This window comes from Homalodisca vitripennis, chromosome 3 (assembly GCF_021130785.1).
Source record: "Homalodisca vitripennis isolate AUS2020 chromosome 3, UT_GWSS_2.1, whole genome shotgun sequence".
Classification (NCBI taxonomy): domain Eukaryota; kingdom Metazoa; phylum Arthropoda; class Insecta; order Hemiptera; family Cicadellidae; genus Homalodisca; species Homalodisca vitripennis.
Genome location: NC_060209.1, coordinates 20,335,408 through 20,357,260, shown reverse-complemented (window position 1 = coordinate 20,357,260; position 21,853 = coordinate 20,335,408). Strand labels below are relative to the sequence as shown.

The window sequence follows — 21,853 nt, the reverse complement described above, 5'->3', positions numbered from 1 at the left end:
ACTTCAAGCATGAGTTTGGATTCTTCTTTTTGTTTAGACTGCTTTTCTGAATTTATAATGTTCCACAAGGCTTTTGGGTTTGTTGTCTGAGTTAGAGATATATTCAGCAGTGACATTTCGCTTAAGATTTCTTAGCTTTAAATCATAAGCTTTCTTTTTTGTTATCATAAGTATTCTGTCGTTTTCGCTTCCAGTAAGTTTGTACCTGCGTAGAGTGGTTAAAAATTCTTCTTTGAGCATAGCTGCCTCTTCGTCGTAGTGGACTCTCAGTTTATTTCTTGTTTTTATCCTAACCTGTTTTTTGGGGCATACTTTATCCAATGTGTACCTTACAATTTTGTTGAAAGCAGTTATAGGGCCTTCTCTGTGTCATGAGTTTCAAACACACTTTCCCAGTTTTCTTCTGCAAATTCACTTCTCAGACAGTTGAGGTTCTGAGTAGAAAAATTTTCTCTTTTCACAAGCAGGTTTCTTGGAAGGTTGTTCGAATTCCACTTTCAGAAAGCAGATTTGACCAGTATGGTCTGAAATACCAGCTTGAAAAATTGTAAAGTCAACAGTGTCTTGTGAGATGTTTGTACAAATACAATCGATGGAGGTTGTTGATAGGTTGGTTATTCTTGTAGCTGGAAGGGGTAGCCGTCTAATACCGAAGGTCAGCAGTTCGTTTTCTAGAAGTGTGCTGTCTGAATTTACTGTTAGGCGATCTATATTTATGTCTCCTATTAAAACAAAGGGTTTGGTTTCAGGTTGGATTGAGGTAAGTATATTTGATAGAAAGTCAACGCCTAACTTTGTTTGTCCAGCTGGTGAACGATATAAACACCTAGTAAGTAGAAGGACTTGTTCTTGATGTTACATTTTGCTAATGCAGCTTCAAAAGTTAGTTCTAGACATTTGTCTGCTATGTCAATGGCTTCTACCTCTATAATTGATGTTTTACAGATATAGATAGCAACTCCCCCCAATCTGTGGTCTTCCCTGCTATATTCTGTTACAAGATTGTACCCAATGATGTTGGTAAGTGACAATCTATCTTGGCTGAGACCGTGCTCTGTTAGGACTACAAGTGTTGGATGTAAGTCGTTCAAAAGGTGATTTATTCTTTCCACCTTATTTTTTAGTCCTCTAACATTTTGGTGTAGGATAGTGATTGAGGTGGTTTGGTTTGTTTTTGTGCTGTGTTCCAAAAGGTTTTCTGGTGTTTGGCTTGTTTGTGATCGTTTGTATTTTTCTCTCTTGTTGGATTATACCTAAAAAATGAGAATCATTTAATAGTGAGGTATGGTCTGATTCTTTGGATGCTGTGTGCGAGATATCTATGTTAAGATTGTGTGGAGAGTCCTGCCCTGCGGTTTTTGACAAAAACATGTTCAACTTTTTTTACAGGCAGGGGATATTGTCCCTAGGCTATCTATATATTTGTTTCAGAAAGTCTTCATATGTTTCTTCTTTTTTCCAGTTTAGTAGCAGTCATTGGTGGTTTCCTGTCTTTAACTTTGTGCACTGTCAGAGTGTTGTTTCTTGGTGGTCTAGTAGCCGTGACTTCCTCATAGTTTGAGTGTGTATTGTAATGCATTGCATTTGTGACAGTATTGCTTTTTTTTCTTTTACATGTTTTTTGTTTTTTGCTACCTGGAGAGAAATGCTGAACTGGTTTTTGGCGCTGAACTGGTCTTATTTTACTTGATGCTAAGCTAGTTATTTTTGAAAAAGACCCTTTCCTAATAATAGGTGTGTTTTGTGTTACTTTCACAGATGTGTTTGGTTCCAGCTTATTTTGATTTTGCATTTGTTGGTGTAGCATCTGTAGCTGATGTTTCCACTTGGTCTTGACGGGTAGTTAGCTGAGTGAGTTGGTACAGTTACAAGAGCAAGATTGCCTTGCTTGTGCAAGTCTGTAACCAGTAGTTTGCGCTTCTGGAGAAGTAAATTCTATCACCTTGGTGTGTAGGTCAGCACTTAAAGTTTGCGTTCCACATTTTACTTACTCCAATTTTTTGATTTCTTGTATCTCGATTTGAGGTAATGTTCTTTTCAAGATTTCTAATTGTATTCTTTAAAGTTACTAATTGTCTTTACATAGTCATCAATAAATTGTCCTTGTTTATTGTCGTGCTCTTCATGTCTTCAGCAGTAAGAAAACAATTATAGTAGTGCGCATTTCACAATGAGCAAGGTTCTCAATACTCGGATGAATGTGATATGTGCATAAACAGATGTAATTGTTTGTTGCCATAATGGCCTCTGAGGTTTACTACACAGAGTATAATAACAATCCAATCTCCTGCCAAGTGTGAAATACACGGCATCATCCGTTGTCTCGTTTGGAAGCGTGAGGTTTAAACTGTGGTTGAGGTTTATAACGAGGTAAAATTGCATGTGGTGATAAGCTATGAATCGTACGAAAGTGTTCAAGTAGTTTTGCGAGTTTAAAACCGATCTTATGTCTGTGCATGATGATCAGAGGAGCGGAAGACTTTCAATTGTGTCTGAATTGCTGGAAAAAATTGAAAATGCGCTCTGTAACGATAACAGATTGACTTTGAATGAACTTTTTGCAATATTTCCGCAAATCTCCAAATCTCTGCTATACAAAATCAGCACAGATTTCTAATTAGTTAATTAAGAGCTAAAGCTAAATATGAAAACAAAAATAACCTTTAAACTAGTTCTATTGAGATATCTGCAGATTGTGATTATATGAAAACAAAAATAACCTTTAAACTAGTTCTATTGAGATATCTGCAGATTGTGATCATATGAAAACAAAAATAACCTTTAAACTAGTTCTATTGAGATATCTGCAGATTGTGATTATAACTTGTGGTAGTGCGTCTGTACATGTATTGTGTACACCTAGTTGTACTGTACCTGGTCATCACTGGTGGGTCTTGCTTCCTCCCCGCACTCAGCCGAGAGAGTCTGTCCCTCCACCACACCCACTCCAGCGCTGCCACTACGCTCACTCTCCGGACTGCACGAGGACACGCGTGATGTCTCCAACAGAAGTGTTGGTTCTAGACCGCCGCTCGCTACCCATCGTGCAACCAACTCCGACACACAGCCTACACAAACTCTTACGTTTTTATTCTGCCATGTGCATAATGTGTACACTTGTTCAATCAAAATCCATGAGGACACTAAAGATTATCAATTAGACAGCTTAATATGGTGGTAGCTGGACTTGATAAATATTTGTTCTTTGCATTGCTAACAAGTACTGATATATTGAAAAAGTTATAAACTTTCTCAATAAATAAATTTTGTTTTATTGAAATAGAATATATTACTAAAAGTGAGTTTAATAAAGAAGTGTAAAATGTACAAGAAAGGAAAGTAAATTCGTGATATTCTGCTAAAGAGCTATTAGCAACCCTCTGAAACCATAATATTTACTTTTAAAGCAGTCCTTGTAACTATGAATAACATATTTTCTTTATTGGATATTCCTTATCGATTGTGCTGTAGTTAGTGAGCTGTCAGTTGGTAAAGAGTAAAATGACATCTGCAATTACTGCATCTTTGGCAATTTATCTGTGCCATAGAGTAAAAAAGACAAAAATAATAGAGAGGAAAGTCAATGTTGTAAAGTCGTAAAGATTTTATCTAAATATTAGAAAAATATTAATAAAATATATAAAGTACATTATATTGTATGAACAATGAACCTATACCTTTCATATATCATGTTTAAAGGAACTAATTAAAATTGTTACCTCTTCCTTTTGAGCAAACATTCTGAAGCGACAGCTCAGGTGGGTCATATGGAAGGCAGTACAGAGTTGGTGTTTTTGAGCAGACTGGCTTGTGCCTGCAATGTGAGCATTATAAACTTATTGATAGAATTAATTATATATACTACAACTCCTACTTATGACAAATACCTATTAATTAAACCCATTTATTCATATGAATATTGTGTCTTTACTTAGGTTATCACAGCCCTTGGTAAAGACTGACGACAACTACTCATTTTTCAGTAGTGTCAGACTGTTATTAATTAATAAACTCGTTATTATTATATTAATGTTACTGTTACTTTTACTTTTATTGGTATTTTTCATAGTTAAATTACTGCTACAGACCTTCCTAGTATATAGTTCTAGAATTGTTATTACTTGAAGCTTTTTATTTATTGTTGTCAAATGTCACTTTTCGGCTCACAATTATTTTATAAAATGATTAAGTTGAAAATAGGTTATGTTTGTAAAATTTAATTTTCTATTTTTTTCTATTGGGTTGAAAACTAATGGTGCTGGAAGATAGAAATGAACTGCTGTTGGACTGCAAAATGTTTCAAAACTTGTAAACATGTTACTGTCAACTACTTTTCTCGGACGTGCCCTGTGAGGCGCATTGGGATGTGTGAGATTTATGTACTAAAATGTTGAATTGAATAAAGAGTTTTGAACTTGAACTTGAACTAAGAAGAAAAGGGAAAGAAAGAAGGACAAACGACTACTGGAAAGTTCCAGTGTCTGAAATAGAAAGGGTAGCCAAGGTTGGCCAGAAATGGAAAGAAAAGTGCGATCGAATTTTATTTGATCTAATTAGTCAAATTTAATTTCGTGATAGCAATCCACGTACTCATAAAAATCATGAATCCCTGAGAGGTAATTAAACCCACCTGAGTACAGAGCTGATTAGGGCCACATCCTCGAGTTGACTGATGAGCAGGCTCCAGGTACAAGACTCCTGCGTGACCTTCTCCCAGTCGCTGGATTTTGTTTCGCTGTCGTCTGTGCCAGCACTCGCAGTCATCACTGGAAAATTTGGTTTAAAGTACTGATCATTTGGAAGTTTTTAACGCAGCAATACAATAAAATGCTTTAATACCACTTTTTTTAACGGTTAAGAAATGGAAACCCCAAAGTTACTGAGAAGGGAACGATTGGAATTCAAGTTGATTAAATTAATTTGCCTTACATAACTGACCACAGTACGACTCTTATTGGTCCCAATGTTCAGGACTATTTTATGAAATCTTTTGTAGTGTATTAACTAAATTGTGGATAAAAATCAAATTAAGAATATAAAACTTCAGTTAGGAATGTATTTTGAACATAGCAGAAGACCATTAAAGAATACAGCTATTTAACGTTTTCCCATGCAGTCATTTACAGTAAAGAAAATAAAACTGCCTAAAACTATACACAGCAAGGGTCAATTGTATACCATATATAATATATTTAAGAACTACTCTCAGACAGAGTATTCTTGACGTTATAAGACAATATTAACATATATATCAGGTTAGTTGGGGGGGGGAGTTGTTACTGGATCTGTGTAATTTGATTCTTACCCAAAAACTGCTGGACAAGTCGTGATTTGTGAGCTAAAGTGTTATCAATTCTCACTTAAATGCAATCGTGACCTTTTCCAACATATGGCATCCCGTAACTGATGTAACACTTCATGATATTATTATTATTTAGTAGCTGTTAGTGAACAACAAGAGCGAACTCATAATGAACTCGATTATACTCATAATCATATGTCTTTATATGAGATATGATACTAATCCAGATAAATTTTGGAAGCACTTGTTAGCCCATTGCGGATCACTGACGAGCTGGGCTCGTCACGCAGCGGCCGGGCCTAACGGCACGATGACGAGCTCAGGTCGCAAAAGCAGTCTGCGTTTAAGTTTCCCTCCAAATAGTTCTATTAATGTCTGACAGATCGGGCGATCGTCTTCACTTGTCAACTAAGAGTGTTTAACAACGGTCTATGTTTAGAGTTTTCAAAAGTTTTATAAATATTCTACAGATCGCAGTTGTATGTCGAAGTTGAAAAATCATTCATATGAGTTTACTCTCTGCTTTTTAGCGCTTCTGATTGGGTGTTTTCCTCAGTTGTTATTACAATACTTTTGAAGTTAGTGACACAGAACTAAACGACGCAGACGTACATGTTGGCGGGTTTAGTTTAGACAATGGCCCGGATGTTGTAATCGATTCGCCCGAGCCCCTTTATTTAGACTATGATTCAGACATCATCCACCCCGGAACCTTGCTCGAGGGATATCGTTTCTACATCACGAATACCCCAGCAGGCCCATGTTCCATCTGAACGAATACCTTCACAGCTGAATTTTCTAGTAAACAATAACGAGCGATACAATGTGGTGCACCATTGCCGTTCGTGCGGCTGCTGACCGTAAATTAATTCGTGCCCGCGCGCCAAAACAATACGATCCACAATGGGTATCTTGGTATGAATTCTAATATAAATGTACATAGTATAAAGTGAAAGAGAGGAATCCTAACATGCACTAAAAACACTTACTTGCAGTTTCCTCCAATGTGAGGGCCACTGCCTTGCAGACCGCCGCGGCTACGACGGCCAGATGAGGGCTGACACTATCTCTGAGCATAGACCTCACCTCTCCCCACCACGCAGGCTCCTGCACTCTGTTTCCTGTATATTACAACAAACCATCTTATTTTAAAACTTATAACAAGAATACCAGATATTCTTGTTGAAGTTTATCTTTTTCAGCCTAGATTCTAGTGATTTGCTGTAGTAAATCAGCAATTAAATTTATTTGTGGCATGGTATGCAGCTTAATTAACCCCTTTAGATCCAACAAATCTTTTGCAAATTTTACGATGTGACTTTTTTATCAATTTGTTTTTCAGGTTACATATTGCAAAATAGACCTAGCTTAAAATGTGTATTTTTTAACATTTTTGTTGACACAATCTATCCAAGTAAATATTACGTGATATTTAAATAATCTTTTCAGCATATTATTAAGCATTAAATCCTCTTTTAGACAATAATTGCTACATAGCTAAAATTATATTATATTATAGCTAAATATATATATATAAAACTGAAATTGAATTCGGCTATTGCCATTTATACAAATTTAATTAATAGTAAATAAAAGTCGTTTGACAGGTATTTGGTCTTCCGATCATATGTTAGTTTGCTTATATAAACGCATATGTGACAGATACGGCCAAATACAAAATAATTGAATCGTAAAAAGTGAGGGCTCTGTGGTGTAATGGTAGCACATTCACTCGGCAAGTGAGAGATCCGGGTTCGAGTCCTGGCGGAGCAAGTCCTTTTTGTGATTCAATGTTTATTGAAATTTTATATATGTGTGTGTGTAAATATATAAAATACATATAGGGCAATGACCTTGCCCGTGTTTTAAACTGCACAGGTACCTAATATATATATTTGTTTATTTATTTTTAAAAAGTTTTATTTGTGTACTTGACAAAGTTGTAATAAAACTAATAAATGTACAGATGATAATTGTAGTTTCTTTTTAAACTACTTTCCGTTTTTTTAATGAAAAAAAAAAAAAAAAAAAAAAAAACAGTGTGTCCACAGAGGGTTTTCTGCCCTTCAACTTAAAACTCAGAATTATTCCTTGCACTGAGAATAACATAATTACTAAGTTTCAAGCCAAGAGCTTACTACCAAGAGTTAACACACATAATGAGTGACAGACAGACGGACAGAGACACACTTCTAAAAAAGACATATTGCATCATTATTAAAGTGTCATTGTTCAAAGTAATGTATCTTTATTGTATATTATTTACTAATCTTGACACACTCTTGATACATTTTACTAGTTATAGACTACATCACCATATTCATACTTTGGCCCAATCATCTTGTTTCTGATTAAGTAAGACACATTGAATCTCATCATGGTTCGGGCAGGGCAACGACCTTGTCTGTTTATTAAACTGCAAGGATAGCTAATGAAGAACAATTTCTATACCACTATGGTTGAATGGCAAGGTCATATATCATCTCAACATGGTTCGCACAGGGCAGCGACCTTGTCTGTGTATTAAACTGCAAAGGATAGCTAATAAGAGAACAATTTCTATACCACTATGGTTGAATGGCAAAGGTCATATATCATCTCAACATGGTTCGCACAGGGCAACGACCTTGTCTGTGTATTAAACTGCAAGGATAGCTAATAAGAGAACAATTTCTATACCACTATGGTTGAATGGCAAGGTCATATATCATCTCAACATGGTTCGCACAGGGCAGCGACCTTGTCTGTGTATTAAACTGCAAGGATAGCTAATAAGAGAACAATTTCTATACCACTATGGTTGAATGGCAAGGTCATATATCATCTCAACATGGTTCGCACAGGGCAGCGACCTTGTCTGTGTATTAAACTGCAAGGATAGCTAATAAGAGAACAATTTCTATACCACTATGGTTGAATGGCAAGGTCATATATCATCTCAACATGGTTCGCACAGGGCAGCGACCTTGTCTGTGTATTAAACTGCAAGGATAGCTAATAAGAGAACAATTTCTATACCACTATGGTTGAATGGCAAGGTCATATATCATCTCAACATGGTTCGCACAGGGCAGCGACCTTGTCTGTGTATTAAACTGCACAGGATAGCTAATAAGGAGAACAATTTCTATACCACTATGGTTGAATGACAAGGTCATATATTGATACTTAGGCGGTCTGAGAAACCTTCTTAGCTTTGGCCAAAGGTTAGTAACTTTATTTTTTAGTTTGTGACTGATGAAGTTATCTATTGTATATCTTTATTATTTCTAACTCAGCCAATTTTCTGGTTCTTTTCTTGTTTGTTATTCTATTTTAGTCATAAGTTAAGCCATTACAAACCCTGTGTAGTATGGGGGAGGGATAGTGGCATTACAGGATCAACATTGCTTTGATACACAGAACCAACCAATATAAGGATTCAACTGAAGAGCTTTACCGGCAATGTTACAGACAGAAGTTACGAGCTGACTGAATGTGAGAGTGTCAGCGAGAGAGGGGAGAGAGCGCCGAGAGAGCCAGGAGATCAGGGAGAGCCGCAGCAGGGCTAGGCTGTCTATCCCACTCTCAGCGGCAGCGTTTGTCCAGTCTGCAACATTTCCTTGGACTCCTCCACACACCACTTCACCTGCACAGATACGTCTCCTTCAAACTTAACACCATGTTACTTGAACTTCATGAATGTTATTTGGGAATGTATGAGTAACCATAAAAAATATATGTGTGCGATATGATTACCAGCACAACATGTGGTTTCTATACAGCATATTTCAGAAGCCAAAATATTTGGAACATTATGTTTGTTCAGAAATTCCTTGCTGCCAATGTGGTGTCAGAAGGCAAAATTGTTCATCTACCTATTCTGAACAATATTATTTTTTATGAAATAAAATAATACTTTTATTATTTGAAAATGGTGAGATGTTTTCCTTCATAAGTTGATTTGAACTGTAGAAGTTATGAGGTCAGTATCAAAATTTTGTAAATGCTAGCCACATGTTGGTAGCACAATTTGATGAAATTCGGATCAAACGTTTTTATCTCTTCAATTGTCTATATGTTGAGGTTCAGAATCCAAAATGAAGTAACCACACTCAATTTTTAAGAACCAATCACTATCACTTTTTCACCTATGCAAGGCTAATTAAAAATTATTTTATTTTAATTCTAAACTTTTTCAGATTGCATTTCAATATAATTCAAATCACCACTCTATTGGTCTTGTATGAACTAAATTGACCTTGAATTACTAATTTCACAATAAAATTTAATCACTTTCCACTTTTGTGGAGTCGCCTTATGATGAAACCTTTGGTTTCGAAAGGCCTTGTCAAAAAGAATTATATTGCAAAAGTGTTGTTTTAATACCATTTAATACTACTGCAATTTAAAATTTTTACCCTCCTAATTGATTTAAGAGTATTTAATAATCACTTTCCATTGGATCTCAAATAGAATTGTTGTAAAGTATAATGAAATATTATGCAATCAAGGATCGGATGACAGAGACTTCCAACCTTCTCCACAGCTATTTTTCAACTGATGAACAATACGTTTTTATCTCCCTCTACAAGATTTATTACCCCTTCAACTCAAACTCTCTCAACCAGTATGAGTTGATATTGTCTTAAATGGAGTTGTTTTTCACTTTAACAATGACGTCACATTAACCAAGTAGCAAACAATGTAAAAATATGTGATGAATAATTTTTCCTAAATCTTTTATTTAGGTCTAATTAATTTGCTTTTAAACATTAAATCAATTTAAATGGTTTAAATGCAGTTAATTATTATTCCATTTTGCTCAAAAATTCGTTATTACACATGGTTATTTTCAAATTTTTACAAAGTACGCTTCTCAAATGTAACATCGAAAGAAATAAAAACTGCTATTGGAGAAAACTTAAACTGAACAAGAACTAGGTAATTTTTTGAACTCAAATAAGAACTTTAAAATTCAGTGCAGTGAGAATAAGCTGGTTTCTTTATCAACTTTATTTAAGTTTTGCTGTCACTAAAACATTTTTATCAATACAAAGCCATAAGCTTATTGACAATACTGACTGATATGTGTAAGGTTCTGGTTGACTGACGTGTCCACTAGGTGTATGGTGTCATCAGATGTTGCATTGGTCTGAAAACCGGCCAAGTAACTTGGTAGCCCCTCCAGCCCTTCCTGGAACTTGACGCGCACCCTCTCCATTCCGTCCTCTGGAGGCTGCACCAACCGCAGGGTTTCGTCTTTGCTCAGTCTCAGCAGTTCACTCAAGTTCTGTAATTGGACATTTTGTATTTACTTTGTTGAACATTTTATTTGAAAATTCAAAGTTATTGATAGCTACGATTTGTTCCCTTATTATTTTCCCAGACCGATTCTGTCTCTAAGATAGATGGACATAATAATAACCAACCCTAATCATAACCTGTAGTTCCGGTTGTAAATTTATACCGCCTATATCAATAAGTAAGTACATTAACGACACAAAAAGATAATTAACTTGGAAAAAAAACAAATTTTATGAATTAAAGAACCTTATAAGACTCTTATCCCTTCCCACGCCGTAGACGGATATATTAGAATGGCATACTTTGACCAAAACGCCAAATACAGTTATATCCGATATTATAGATTATGTCTCTTGGTCAAGCTTATCGCGGTTGCCAAGAAAGTATTTATAAACGATCTTCACTCTGCGACAGGGGAAGGGGAGCACCCTTTGTCTAACTCCGACCACCTGCTCGTCAGTTCTGTGTCTCCTACAGAGCCATAACCAAACATATCCATGGCGTAGACTAGTGCTTTCTCTGTCATCACAAGCGCGCGCTCGTGCATGCGTGTCTACTACATATCTCGCTATTGTTCTTCATTGTGTGTTAGTTTTGTGATTAGTTTGTAATATTTATCTTGTTTTATAGTAAAATGTAATTAAACTTTTCAGTTCATTACATTTTATAATGAAATTTAAATTTATTTGAAATAAACAGTTTTGTAAATAGTTCTTTTTTATTTTTATCAATAAATACACTAATTTTAAGTAAAATGCCCTGTTTTATACTTTAAAAAAAATTAGCTTTGAACTTAAAGAAACAAAATTTTTTACTAGTCTTGGCATTATAGGAAAGTTAATGGATTTATTAGTGGCGTGCAAAGGGTTTAAACCATAAATAAGAGATAAAAAGTATACAGTAGACCAAAGGTGTCTGTCCATAAACAACCCCCCTCCCATGCAGCGACTCAGACTTCCATGAATTAAGTAATTTCCAGTTTAATCCCAACTTACCTATTACGGTACTCCACTATGTCATTACTGAGTTGTAGTTTTCCGTTTGTGTTTTCTCTGACTTTGATAATGGGTTAGGTATATTTGCTAGTGTATTATGACTTATAATTTTGATGTAGTAAATATTTGTATTGCCACATATGTATGTTCTATTTACTTTCTTCCAGCTTAGCCTTATGATTTGTGAGTAAGAGTAGAGATAACAGTTACTAAAACTTTATGTTTCTATTGAAACACAAACAATAGTAAATGTCTGTAATTCTAATATTACTTCCAATCGTCTATGGTACATGATCAATAAAAAAGAAGAATTGAAAAAACCTGTTTAAGACTTGTGTGTCTATGAATATAAGTTTCAACCCAACTAAACAGCTTCACACATCTTCATTTTGTATCTTAACCTTTTGGACTCTTTTTAGTTGGCAATACGTTACTTCTTGAACTCCAATAAAAGACTGATAGAAGACTGAGGGTAGGTATCAAACAAACAAACACATTGAGGTAATAGATTATCAATCCATATTATATCATTTATGAATTCTTTCAGAACATTCTGATGAGCAATAATATTTAGTTTTTTAGATCATAACATAAGATTTAATTTAACCTTGAAAGCGTTGACCGACAATTTGATGTAAATTCCAAACTGACAAAAGGGTCGATTAATATTTTACCGCTAAAAGCATTATTGCCAGTTAAGGACCTTTTATACATCAATCTGACATGACTGACTTTGTTGAATCTGAAGTAGAAGTGTTGTATCTTGTTTTGCTCTTTGTTAATTTTGAAGCAAAAAACTGGGTTATACACTTTTCAACAGCTAACTTCATAAAAAGGTTAAAAAAACACATTACTTTGAACAAGAGTTAATTTTATTATTGTTATTTCACTTAGTTGTTTAGCACTGAAAATGGGTAAAAAATTGCCACTTTGCTCTTCTCTCTATAAACATTACAATTATTTCCATGTCTTTCTGAATTCCATAGCACTATAAATGGTTGTGTTCACAACTAAATTTTCTACAATTTGGCTTTTTTTGGCATTTGAAACATCTTATATTCCATTATAATGTGGATACTTTTTGTAATATATTTTTTCAAATGTCAAAATTTTCAGTAGGTCAAACGTATACTGTAAAAATTAATATATTTTTATTTTAAAAACTATACAACTTTATTCTCTGATTCTTATATAACACTTTATACATATACTACATATAAGATTTTGTACAAAATGTCCAGATGCCATGTAAAACCTACAAAAAGCAGTGCACACTTTAGACTTTCTTATAGATGCTTCCAGGGTTAAATGTGTGTGTATTAAAACTTTAAAAATAAATTATATATATTCTTTTTTATTTGATATTTGTTTTATTTATAGTTGACATAATACATGAATATTATAGTTAGATCTCACACTCTAGCTCAATAGAACATTTAATAGTTTTATTAATTTCTAAATAATATAAATACAATTTTTATTGAATTATATAACTTATATAACAAAGATAATTACTGGACCAAAACTATAAACAGTTTAATTATTAATTACATGCATATGAGATAGAATAATAAAATAGATTTAGAACAGAAAAAGTTACTAAAACCTAATTTGGAACTGAGTTTGGCAAGGGAAGTTTGTGATGTTGGACTCATTTCGCCTAAGGTTAATGAAAAGTTCCTTAATTTTCTTATGATCCAATACATTAAACATAAAAGAAATATAGAATGTAAAATTTACTTATGAATTAAATAAATAAATAGATCCACAACTTACATCCAAATCAGAATTGGAATCAGCTGTCATTACAGTATCGTAATCAGGAGGTTTCTGCTGAAGACCAGAACAAAACATGAAGAAAATTAATAGTTTTTGTAGTTTTACACATCGTTGCATGAGAGATTTCTTTCCAGTGTCCACATTCTCGTCATCTGTAAAATATATATATAAAAAAAAATTTGTTAAGCAGGGAAATAAATTTTTTAACAATAATATACGGAAAATAATGAATTATTCTAAGCCTGAGCATTACATTGTAATAAACAGTGATTTTTAATTTGTACATGAATGAGTGAAATATAAACCAGATTTTTGTTTTCTCATTTCTGGTTGGTTTTACCCAAGGAGGAACATAGTAAGGGAATTATGGGGAAGAAGACAATCACAGCAGTTAATATCAGTATTCTGCGGTTGAGTTTATGTGACAGCCTGCAATGTTCTTTAACCCATTGTGGATCACTGACGAGCTGGGCTCGTCACGCAGCGGCCGGGCCAAACGGCAACGGGCGATCGTCTTCACTTGTCAACTAAGAGTGTTTAACAACGGTCTACGTTTAGAGTTTTATAAATATCCTACAGATCGCAGTTGTATGTTGAAGTTGAAAAATCATTCATATGAGTTTACTCTCTGCTTTTTAGCGCTTCTGATTGGGTGTTTTCTCCAGTTGTTATTATAATACTTTTGAGGTTAGTGACACAGAACTAAACGATATAGACGTACATGTTGGTGGGTTTAGTCTAAACAATGGCCCGGATGTTGTAATCGCTTCGCCCGAGCCGCTTTATTTAGACTATGATTCAGACATCATCCCTGCCACCCCGAAACGTTGCTCGCGTGTTATCGTTCCTACATCACGGATACCCCAGCAGGCCCATGTTCCATCTGAACGAATACCTTCACAGCTGAATTTTCTAGTATACAATAGCGAGCGATACGATGTGGCGCACCATTGCTGTTCGTGCGGCCGCTGACCGTAAATTAATTCGTGCCTGCTGGTGCCCGCACGCCCAAAACAATACGATCCGCAATGGGTTAAACAGCTAGTAGTTATGTTCTACTAAAATGTTCCCTACTGGTCGAGAAAGATTGCAGTACAATAGAACATTCCTAACTATGTGTAAAATATGTGTACGTTTATGTGTTCTTTCAGTAAGTTTACCCGAGAAGATAGTTTTCAAGGTAAGTCTGCTGTTCTTCCTATCTACTAGGAACAATCCCTGGCTTACAGCCGTATTAATTTAACCCTATTATGATGATAATTTATTGATAGTAATCAAGAATCAAAAATCAAGATGTTTAATGTCATCCCACATATACAATGTATTGACAGTGTCAAAGGTGTACCTTTGTCTGTAGAAATACAACAAACCTACAGACTACAAAGCACATAATTCCTAGGCTTATGCTTACATACTAGATTGCATAGGGTAAAGTACAGGTCAGAAGTCTAAAAACATAAATTGTCCATACTACAATGTAACATTTCGTCAACAGAGTAAAAAGCCTTTTCTTTGAGCCATTTTAACATAACTGTCTTAAAATGTTTACAGGAAATGTCTCTAACAATCAATGGTAATTTATTGAACAGCTTTACGCCAGTAAAAAGATATGTACACTGGGTTTTACTTAGATTTAACATGTTTTAAATCAATTAGATCTCTATTTCTAGTATTATAATCATGAGTTAGGCCTCTCACATTAAATACATCAAGATTCTCTTTTACATACATAAGGCTTTGTAGAGCAAAGATACAAGGAAGTGTAAGAATACCACTTTCCACAAAGACAGGCTTACATGAATCAGTAGGCTTTTTATTAAAAATAATGCGTAAAGCTTTCTTTTGGCACAGAAAGACATCAGCAGCATAACTAGAATTCCCCCAGAGAAGGGTACCATACTGAAGGTGGGTATGAAAAAGAGCATAGTAGGCCTTAATAACTAAACTAGAGCAAGTACACAGTTTAAGTTTTTTTAAGAGAAAAATAACTCTGGACAATCGAGTATATAGAGAGGTTATATGGGTTCCCCACAAAAGTTTAGAGTCAAGGGTAATACCAAGTAGCTTGACTGACTTGTTTGCCGATACAGTACATAGGCTAAAAATAATATGTTCATTAATTGACTTGTCTTCATTGACACATAGGCTATTTGCAGAGAACCAAAGGTAAGATCTTTCTTTCATATAATTGGTCATAACTACACTAGTTTCATGAGATTTGTCAGAGCACAACAACGTAGTGTCGTCTGCATACAAGACACACTTATTCGGTATGAAATTGGGAAGGTCATTAATAAACACCGTAAACAAGAAGGGACCCAGTACAGAGCCCTGGGGAACCCCGCTGTTACTGCTTAGAACTAGATTGACTGTCATTCAATTTTACATATTGGAACCTGCTAGAGAGATAAGAAATAAGTAGAGACAATTCATTACCTCTTATTCCATAATATTCCAGCTTTTCAATTAAAACTCTATGAGACACAGTGTCAACAGCTTTACTTAGATCTAGAAGCAGAGCACTGACTTCCTCTTTATTCTCAAACCCATTAATGACATAAGAAACAACACTTTCAACTGCTTTAGTCGTAGAAAGACCTTGTCGGAAGCCAAACTGATCGAACTGATAGACTGTGTTGACTTATAGTGTGACTGTGCAAAACTGAGAATGCTTCCAAGCCTGTCATACCATCAAAAACTTTTAAAGGTTCATGTGAATACTTTATTGAACTGATAATGGCTCATCTAATTCATTACCTTGATCAGTATTTATATTAACAATTACTGACAAAAATTTATTTAACTTTATATAGTGTAATTTTACTTTAAAAGAGCATAATTTTAGAATATCAACTATAGTCTACCTCTTTTAGCAAAGCCAAAATAACAATAAAAATCTCACTTTTTGAAACACAACTACCAAGAACAGTTCCGTCAGTTAAAGAACGAAGTTTATGATTTTGTTAAATAATACTATTTCAGAGTTTTTAAATGCTTGTGTCAAAAACATATATTTTTAAGTGGGACCAGAATTTTATAAACAACAAATGGGCTACCTAATAATATGTTTTTGTACATAGAAAGATGTATGTATACTCTAAGTTGTATGTACAGAGACCTGGGAAATACATATTTGTGTCTGAAAATGCGAAGATAAATTGTTTTGACCTGTGTAAATAAGAAATTTAAAACACAAATTAAGAGAAAAAGAGAAATTTTGCCAATTTTAGATGTTCGGAAAACATTTTCAGTCATGAAATGTAAACTAATATTAAAAAGCCAAGTAATTCAGGATAAGAATAATATAAACTGTCTTAAATAAACTGCCTCTGCAGGGTTAAAGTGACATTGGTGGAAGATTTATTTGATAGAACAATAAGGTGAACATTTCTAGAATCCATGTTTTTAAACCTGATCTAATTATAACAAAGGTGAGATAAAACCACTTTTTTTACCAGAGTGAAAATGGACTGTTTCTGATACATTGTAAGTCACACTGCCTACTTTATGACTTACCAACACATTCCAACGTGTGCAGAAACCCCTCAACCACCTCCAGCAGAGTGTTGGCTGCCACCCTGCGACTGGAGGTCAGCAGATCCAGAGCCTGAGCTCGCACTGTGTGGGTCTGTAGCTCTCGACACAGAGTAGTTACACTGTCAGCTGTCTGTTCTCCATCACCAGTCTTCAGAAGCTGTCGTAGCTTTCGCACCAAGTGAATATCACGAGCACGCTTGCTGTTCTTGTCACTAGAAATAAATTATTCATATCAGAAATCAGAATCTCTTTATTTACAAAATCACAAGGAAATGTAATGGCGTCAATTTTACAAAGTTTATGATCTTGAGGTTTCTTGCTTTACAGATCAAATCAAATCAAAAAATTCTTGAGTTGTATATATTGGTTGCTCTATCAGCCAGCTTTGTAGTTGTCTGTGAAGATCTTTCCCTCTTAGGCGTTTCAAGAAATCTGGCAGCGAGTTGTAGAACTCTCTGCCCCGCATAAGATGGCTTTTTTGTGTACTTGGTGGTATGGTGCAAGGGGAAGGTGGTAGTCCAAAGCTCTTCTTGTGTTGAAGGAGTGTATATCCTTACCCCTAGGGAGTCCCAGTTGGTCCCCATGCATAACCACTGCATGTATGTACATGGCTGTGACCGTTAGGATCTTCAACGATTTATAGGCTTCTCTGCAGCTCTCTGTTGGGCTTAAGTCAGCTGGTGCCCTTACTGCTTTTTTTCTGGAGGACAAGAATTCTGTTTAGATTCTGTTCAGATGTCCCTCCCCCACAGAGTTATCCCATAGCGGATGTGGGATTCTACTAGAGCGTGGTATGCTGCTTTAGCTGCAGCAAAACCTCCTATCCACTTCACTCTTCTAATAACATAGATTCCTGAGCTTAGCTTTTTACTCAGTAAATCCACATGATCAGTCCATGAGAGATCTGCATCTATTGTTAATCCTAGCAGTCTTGCTTGTTGGTCAGTAGAGATGTTAGGAATGTCGGGTATGTCATCTTGTCTGCGACTAAAATTTATATGTATCGTCTTTTTAGGGTTGATAGCTAAATCGTTCTGGAGACAATATTGAAGTGCTTTGTCAGTAGTTGAGGTAATGTTTGTGACCAGGTCTTGTGAATTGTTGCTTTTGATAATTAATGTAGTGTCATCTGCATACATTGTTGCCTCTATGTTGTCTTTTTTAAATAAAACTGGGAAAGTCATTTGTAAAAAGCACAAACAAGAAAGGACCAAGAACAGAGCCCTGGGGCACTCCTCTTTTTACTGGTAGTGCATTTATCTGAATGTAGATTTTCTGCCAATAAATGTTTTTTGGACCTCCACAGACTGTCTACGGTCCATTCAGATAGCTAGCTACCCAGTCTCTTGCCTTCCCTCGAAATCCCAAGCCAGTCAGTTTTTGCAGTATTAGATCGTGGCCCAAACAGTCGAATGCCTTGCTATAGTCCAATAACACTGTTGAAACAAGGTTGTTTACTTCCAGTTGATCTGTAATAGATTCAACTATGTCTGTTATTGCACTTATGGTTGATCTTCCTTTAAGGAAACCATGTTGGTTTTTGGTTAATAGATCATGCATTTCAAGGTGATTCAACATTCTTGTTAGAGCAATTTTTTCTATTATTTTAGAGAAGGTTGAAAACCAGTGAAATAGGTCTGTAATTTTTTGGGTCTGTAGTAGATCCTTGTTTGAATTTCGGATAAATTTTTGAAATTTTGAGAGCAGAAGGAAATTGGCCTAAACTGAATGATTTGTTGATAATATAGACCAGTGGTGTTACTAATTGATCTCGCACAGAGTTTTATAGCTTCAGCTGGAACTTCATCTACGCCAGAAGATAGTGTAGGTTTAAGGGTAGCTATTGTCTTCAGTACTTCATTTTCATCAGTTGGAGTTAAAGTAAGGGTGTGATAAATGAGTTTCTGGTTACTGTTCAGAGGAGTTACAATAACTGGGTTGTTAGCTGATTTCGACTTCCTTTCAGTGTGAGTCAGCAATTTCCACAAAATATTTGTTAAGGTGATTAGCATGCGTGTCGGATCCTCTTCTATATTCCCATTCAACTTCTAATCGAGTAAGGTGGTCCTGCTTTTTCTTACATTGCTTTTTCTGCATTGATGACATTCCAAAGAGCCTTTGATTTGTTACTTGATTTATTTATGAGTTCTTCTGTGCTGTTTAGTTTGAGATGTCTGAGTTTGTTGTCATATTTTTTTTTAGCAAAATACCATTGTATCCTTGTCACTTGGGTTTCTTGTCATCTCATACTTGTAAAAAGCTTTAAGATATTCACCTTTCAGCTGATTAGCCTCATCATCATAAACTAATTTTGGCTTAGAACTGTGTTTAAATCTGATTCTTTTCTTTGGGCATACATAATCTAAAGTTTCTTGTCACAGCCTTTTAAAAATTCGTTGTAAGCTTCTTCAGCATCGTTAGCCTTGAGTACACAACTCCAGTCCTCATTTACAAAGCTCACTTTTGAAGCAGTCAAGGTTTTCTGTATTAAATTTTCGGTTAAAAGAACTAGGGTTTCTTCTGGTATTTTCTAGTGTAGTTGGAAGGCTGCATATTTGACCTGTGTGGTCCGATATTCCGGCTTCAACTATTCTATAGTCCATATTGCCGTGTTGAACGTCTGTACAAATGCAGTCAATAGAGGTCTTTGATGTTGCCGTTATTCGAGTAGCTGGGAGGGAGGGAAGTCTTGTTATTCCATAAGAAAGTAATTCTTCTTCAAAGATCTTGTTGTCGGAGTTTAATTTTAATCTGTCGATATTGACATCTCCCATTATTACCAATGATTTGTTTTCTGCATGCGTTGTAGTGAGAATTTCTGATAGAATATCCATGGCTTGATTAACTGATCCGCTTGGTGGTCGATAGATTCCTATTATGTAGATTGATTGGTTTACTACATTTAGTTTGACCAATGCAGATTCGCATTCGCCTTCCAAGCAATGGTCCATATATATCAATCTCTTCTGCATTGATATTTGAAGTGTCAGCCAAGTATATATCTACTTGGCAAATCATCTGTATACTTTCAGTATTTAAATTAAAAAATAGTGTAACCTCAAATATGTTGTAAAAAAGTTGTTTGCCACTAATCATATTAATGTAATATATTCTTTAGAAACCTTCTCACTTTTCCATTTTTTGTGAGAGTTAGCATGTTGTTTTAGATTATACATAAATCTATCTATGAATTTATACATTTTTGGAACATTTTTTGGAAGTTTTGAAAGTATTACCTTTTAAATTAAGTCAAATCATGTCAGATTAATTTCTTCAACTTATTGTTCATAAAAAATTATATAATTTGTAAATACAGTATATTTTTTATTAATTGGAATTAACAGGGGCTGAACATGTTTCAGGCAACCAAAATTTATGATAGTACAAAGTTATTTTAATAGAAAGAACTTTCAGGAAATATACATAAAAATAATAATTGATTCTATTTTACCGTTATATTTGTAAAAACAAATTCCTTTTTATAGATAATCTAATGTGTTTTACTGTACTCCCAATTTATCCAGATTCTCAATTAGCTGGATTACATCTGGTCCCAATTAAACTGGATAAAAAAGTTTGTACTGTGTGAAAAAATAGCCAATACAGAAAAAAATGTGTCTTAGAATGATGTTGATTATTTTATATTGATCTTCAGTAGAATGTGTTTAAAAATTATGGATAAATTTGGGGTCAACATTTTTACTTTATACTGTTTTGATCGGAGCTCTTAGCTAATAGTGAAATTACGGGATTGTACAAGAAACAGGAGGTTTTGTAAATCAAAGTTTAATATTAAAATTATAATATTAACGCTAACAATTTGATTTTACGTGAAGTCACTGCCACTTTTTGAAGAAGTCACGTTTTAGGGAGTTAGTGTAACTAAGTGTCTGATCTAGCAACATCAGTTGGAAGTATATTTAAAAAAAAACATTTTTTAATGAAGGCAGAAATAAGATAGCACCGTAGTTATTAATAGAATGTAAATATTATAATTTACTAACTGGAATCGTTTGATTCATTTTGAGTATACCTGGGCGAAGACCATGAATAAATGATGAATTAAAAATATAACATTAATTATTTATACTACTTTCATCAAAGATTTTATAGTAGTACTTAACAAAATAGTAATTAACACACATGGTTTATATTTCTTTATACAATGTTGACACTGACAATCTTTGATTTATTTATTAGGAAAGTTACAAAAGCAGGTAAAACTATTATGCACGCAACATGGATTGAAATTTACTGGCTATTTTATTGTTTAATTTATGAAACAAAACTTGTACGACTCCCTAAATTCAAATATGTACAAAAAACTGCTTCTAGTCTCATGCTTTCATGAAGACGATAGTACCCAAGCTTTGAAATTTATTCTTTTTCTATCCATAGTGGTTAAATAGCTTCAAATAACAAAAAGGCAGTTAATTATACACAATTTTACTGAAATTGTAATAAATTTATTGATAGTAGCATTTTCATATCTCAAATTAATGTTACACAATTGTATTATATTCCTGAAACACTTACCTTAATGCACAATGGAATGGTATCGAAATTTCAGTCAGAACACCACATTCGTCCACAAAGACACACGGAGTTGCGCTTCGATTGGGGTTCCTGTTACCCACACTGGAGACTCCTAATAGTCCGTGGCCGATGTAGAACAATCTGAAAAATATCGTATAGTTTTTCAATATATGTTTTGTATAACAAAACTTCCAACATTTATTGTGTATAATGTAAGAAGACATCAAACAATGGCTTAATGTTGTTTAGAAGAGTGCAAATAATATTGTATCATTTAAAATATGAAACATAACAATGTAGCAGAGATCAGATGAAGTGCTACATGCACTTTTGTAAAAGTGAACTGAATAGGTGTAGAAAATAGTGATTAAGTTCCTACTTTAAGTCCCAGTAATTCAAGTGGAGTGATCAAAATTAA

The 21,853-nt window shown here is 34.5% G+C and overlaps 1 protein-coding gene across 1 annotated transcript in view; it reads right to left on the bottom strand.

Annotated features, from left to right (window-relative positions):
- The window catches only part of LOC124358108 (rab3 GTPase-activating protein non-catalytic subunit-like), a 57,635-nt gene that overhangs the window by 15,290 nt on the left and 20,492 nt on the right, over nucleotides 1-21,853 (bottom strand). Inside the window, exons 11-19 of the mRNA XM_046810402.1 lie at nucleotides 21,436-21,576; nucleotides 16,879-17,111; nucleotides 13,360-13,514; nucleotides 10,367-10,574; nucleotides 8,742-8,930; nucleotides 6,292-6,423; nucleotides 4,631-4,766; nucleotides 3,720-3,814; nucleotides 2,875-3,068 (exon numbers count right to left, since the gene is read on the bottom strand). Coding sequence (XP_046666358.1) covers nucleotides 2,875-3,068; nucleotides 3,720-3,814; nucleotides 4,631-4,766; nucleotides 6,292-6,423; nucleotides 8,742-8,930; nucleotides 10,367-10,574; nucleotides 13,360-13,514; nucleotides 16,879-17,111; nucleotides 21,436-21,576 — 1,483 coding nt within the window. The remainder of the gene's footprint in view (nucleotides 1-2,874; nucleotides 3,069-3,719; nucleotides 3,815-4,630; nucleotides 4,767-6,291; nucleotides 6,424-8,741; nucleotides 8,931-10,366; nucleotides 10,575-13,359; nucleotides 13,515-16,878; nucleotides 17,112-21,435; nucleotides 21,577-21,853) is intronic.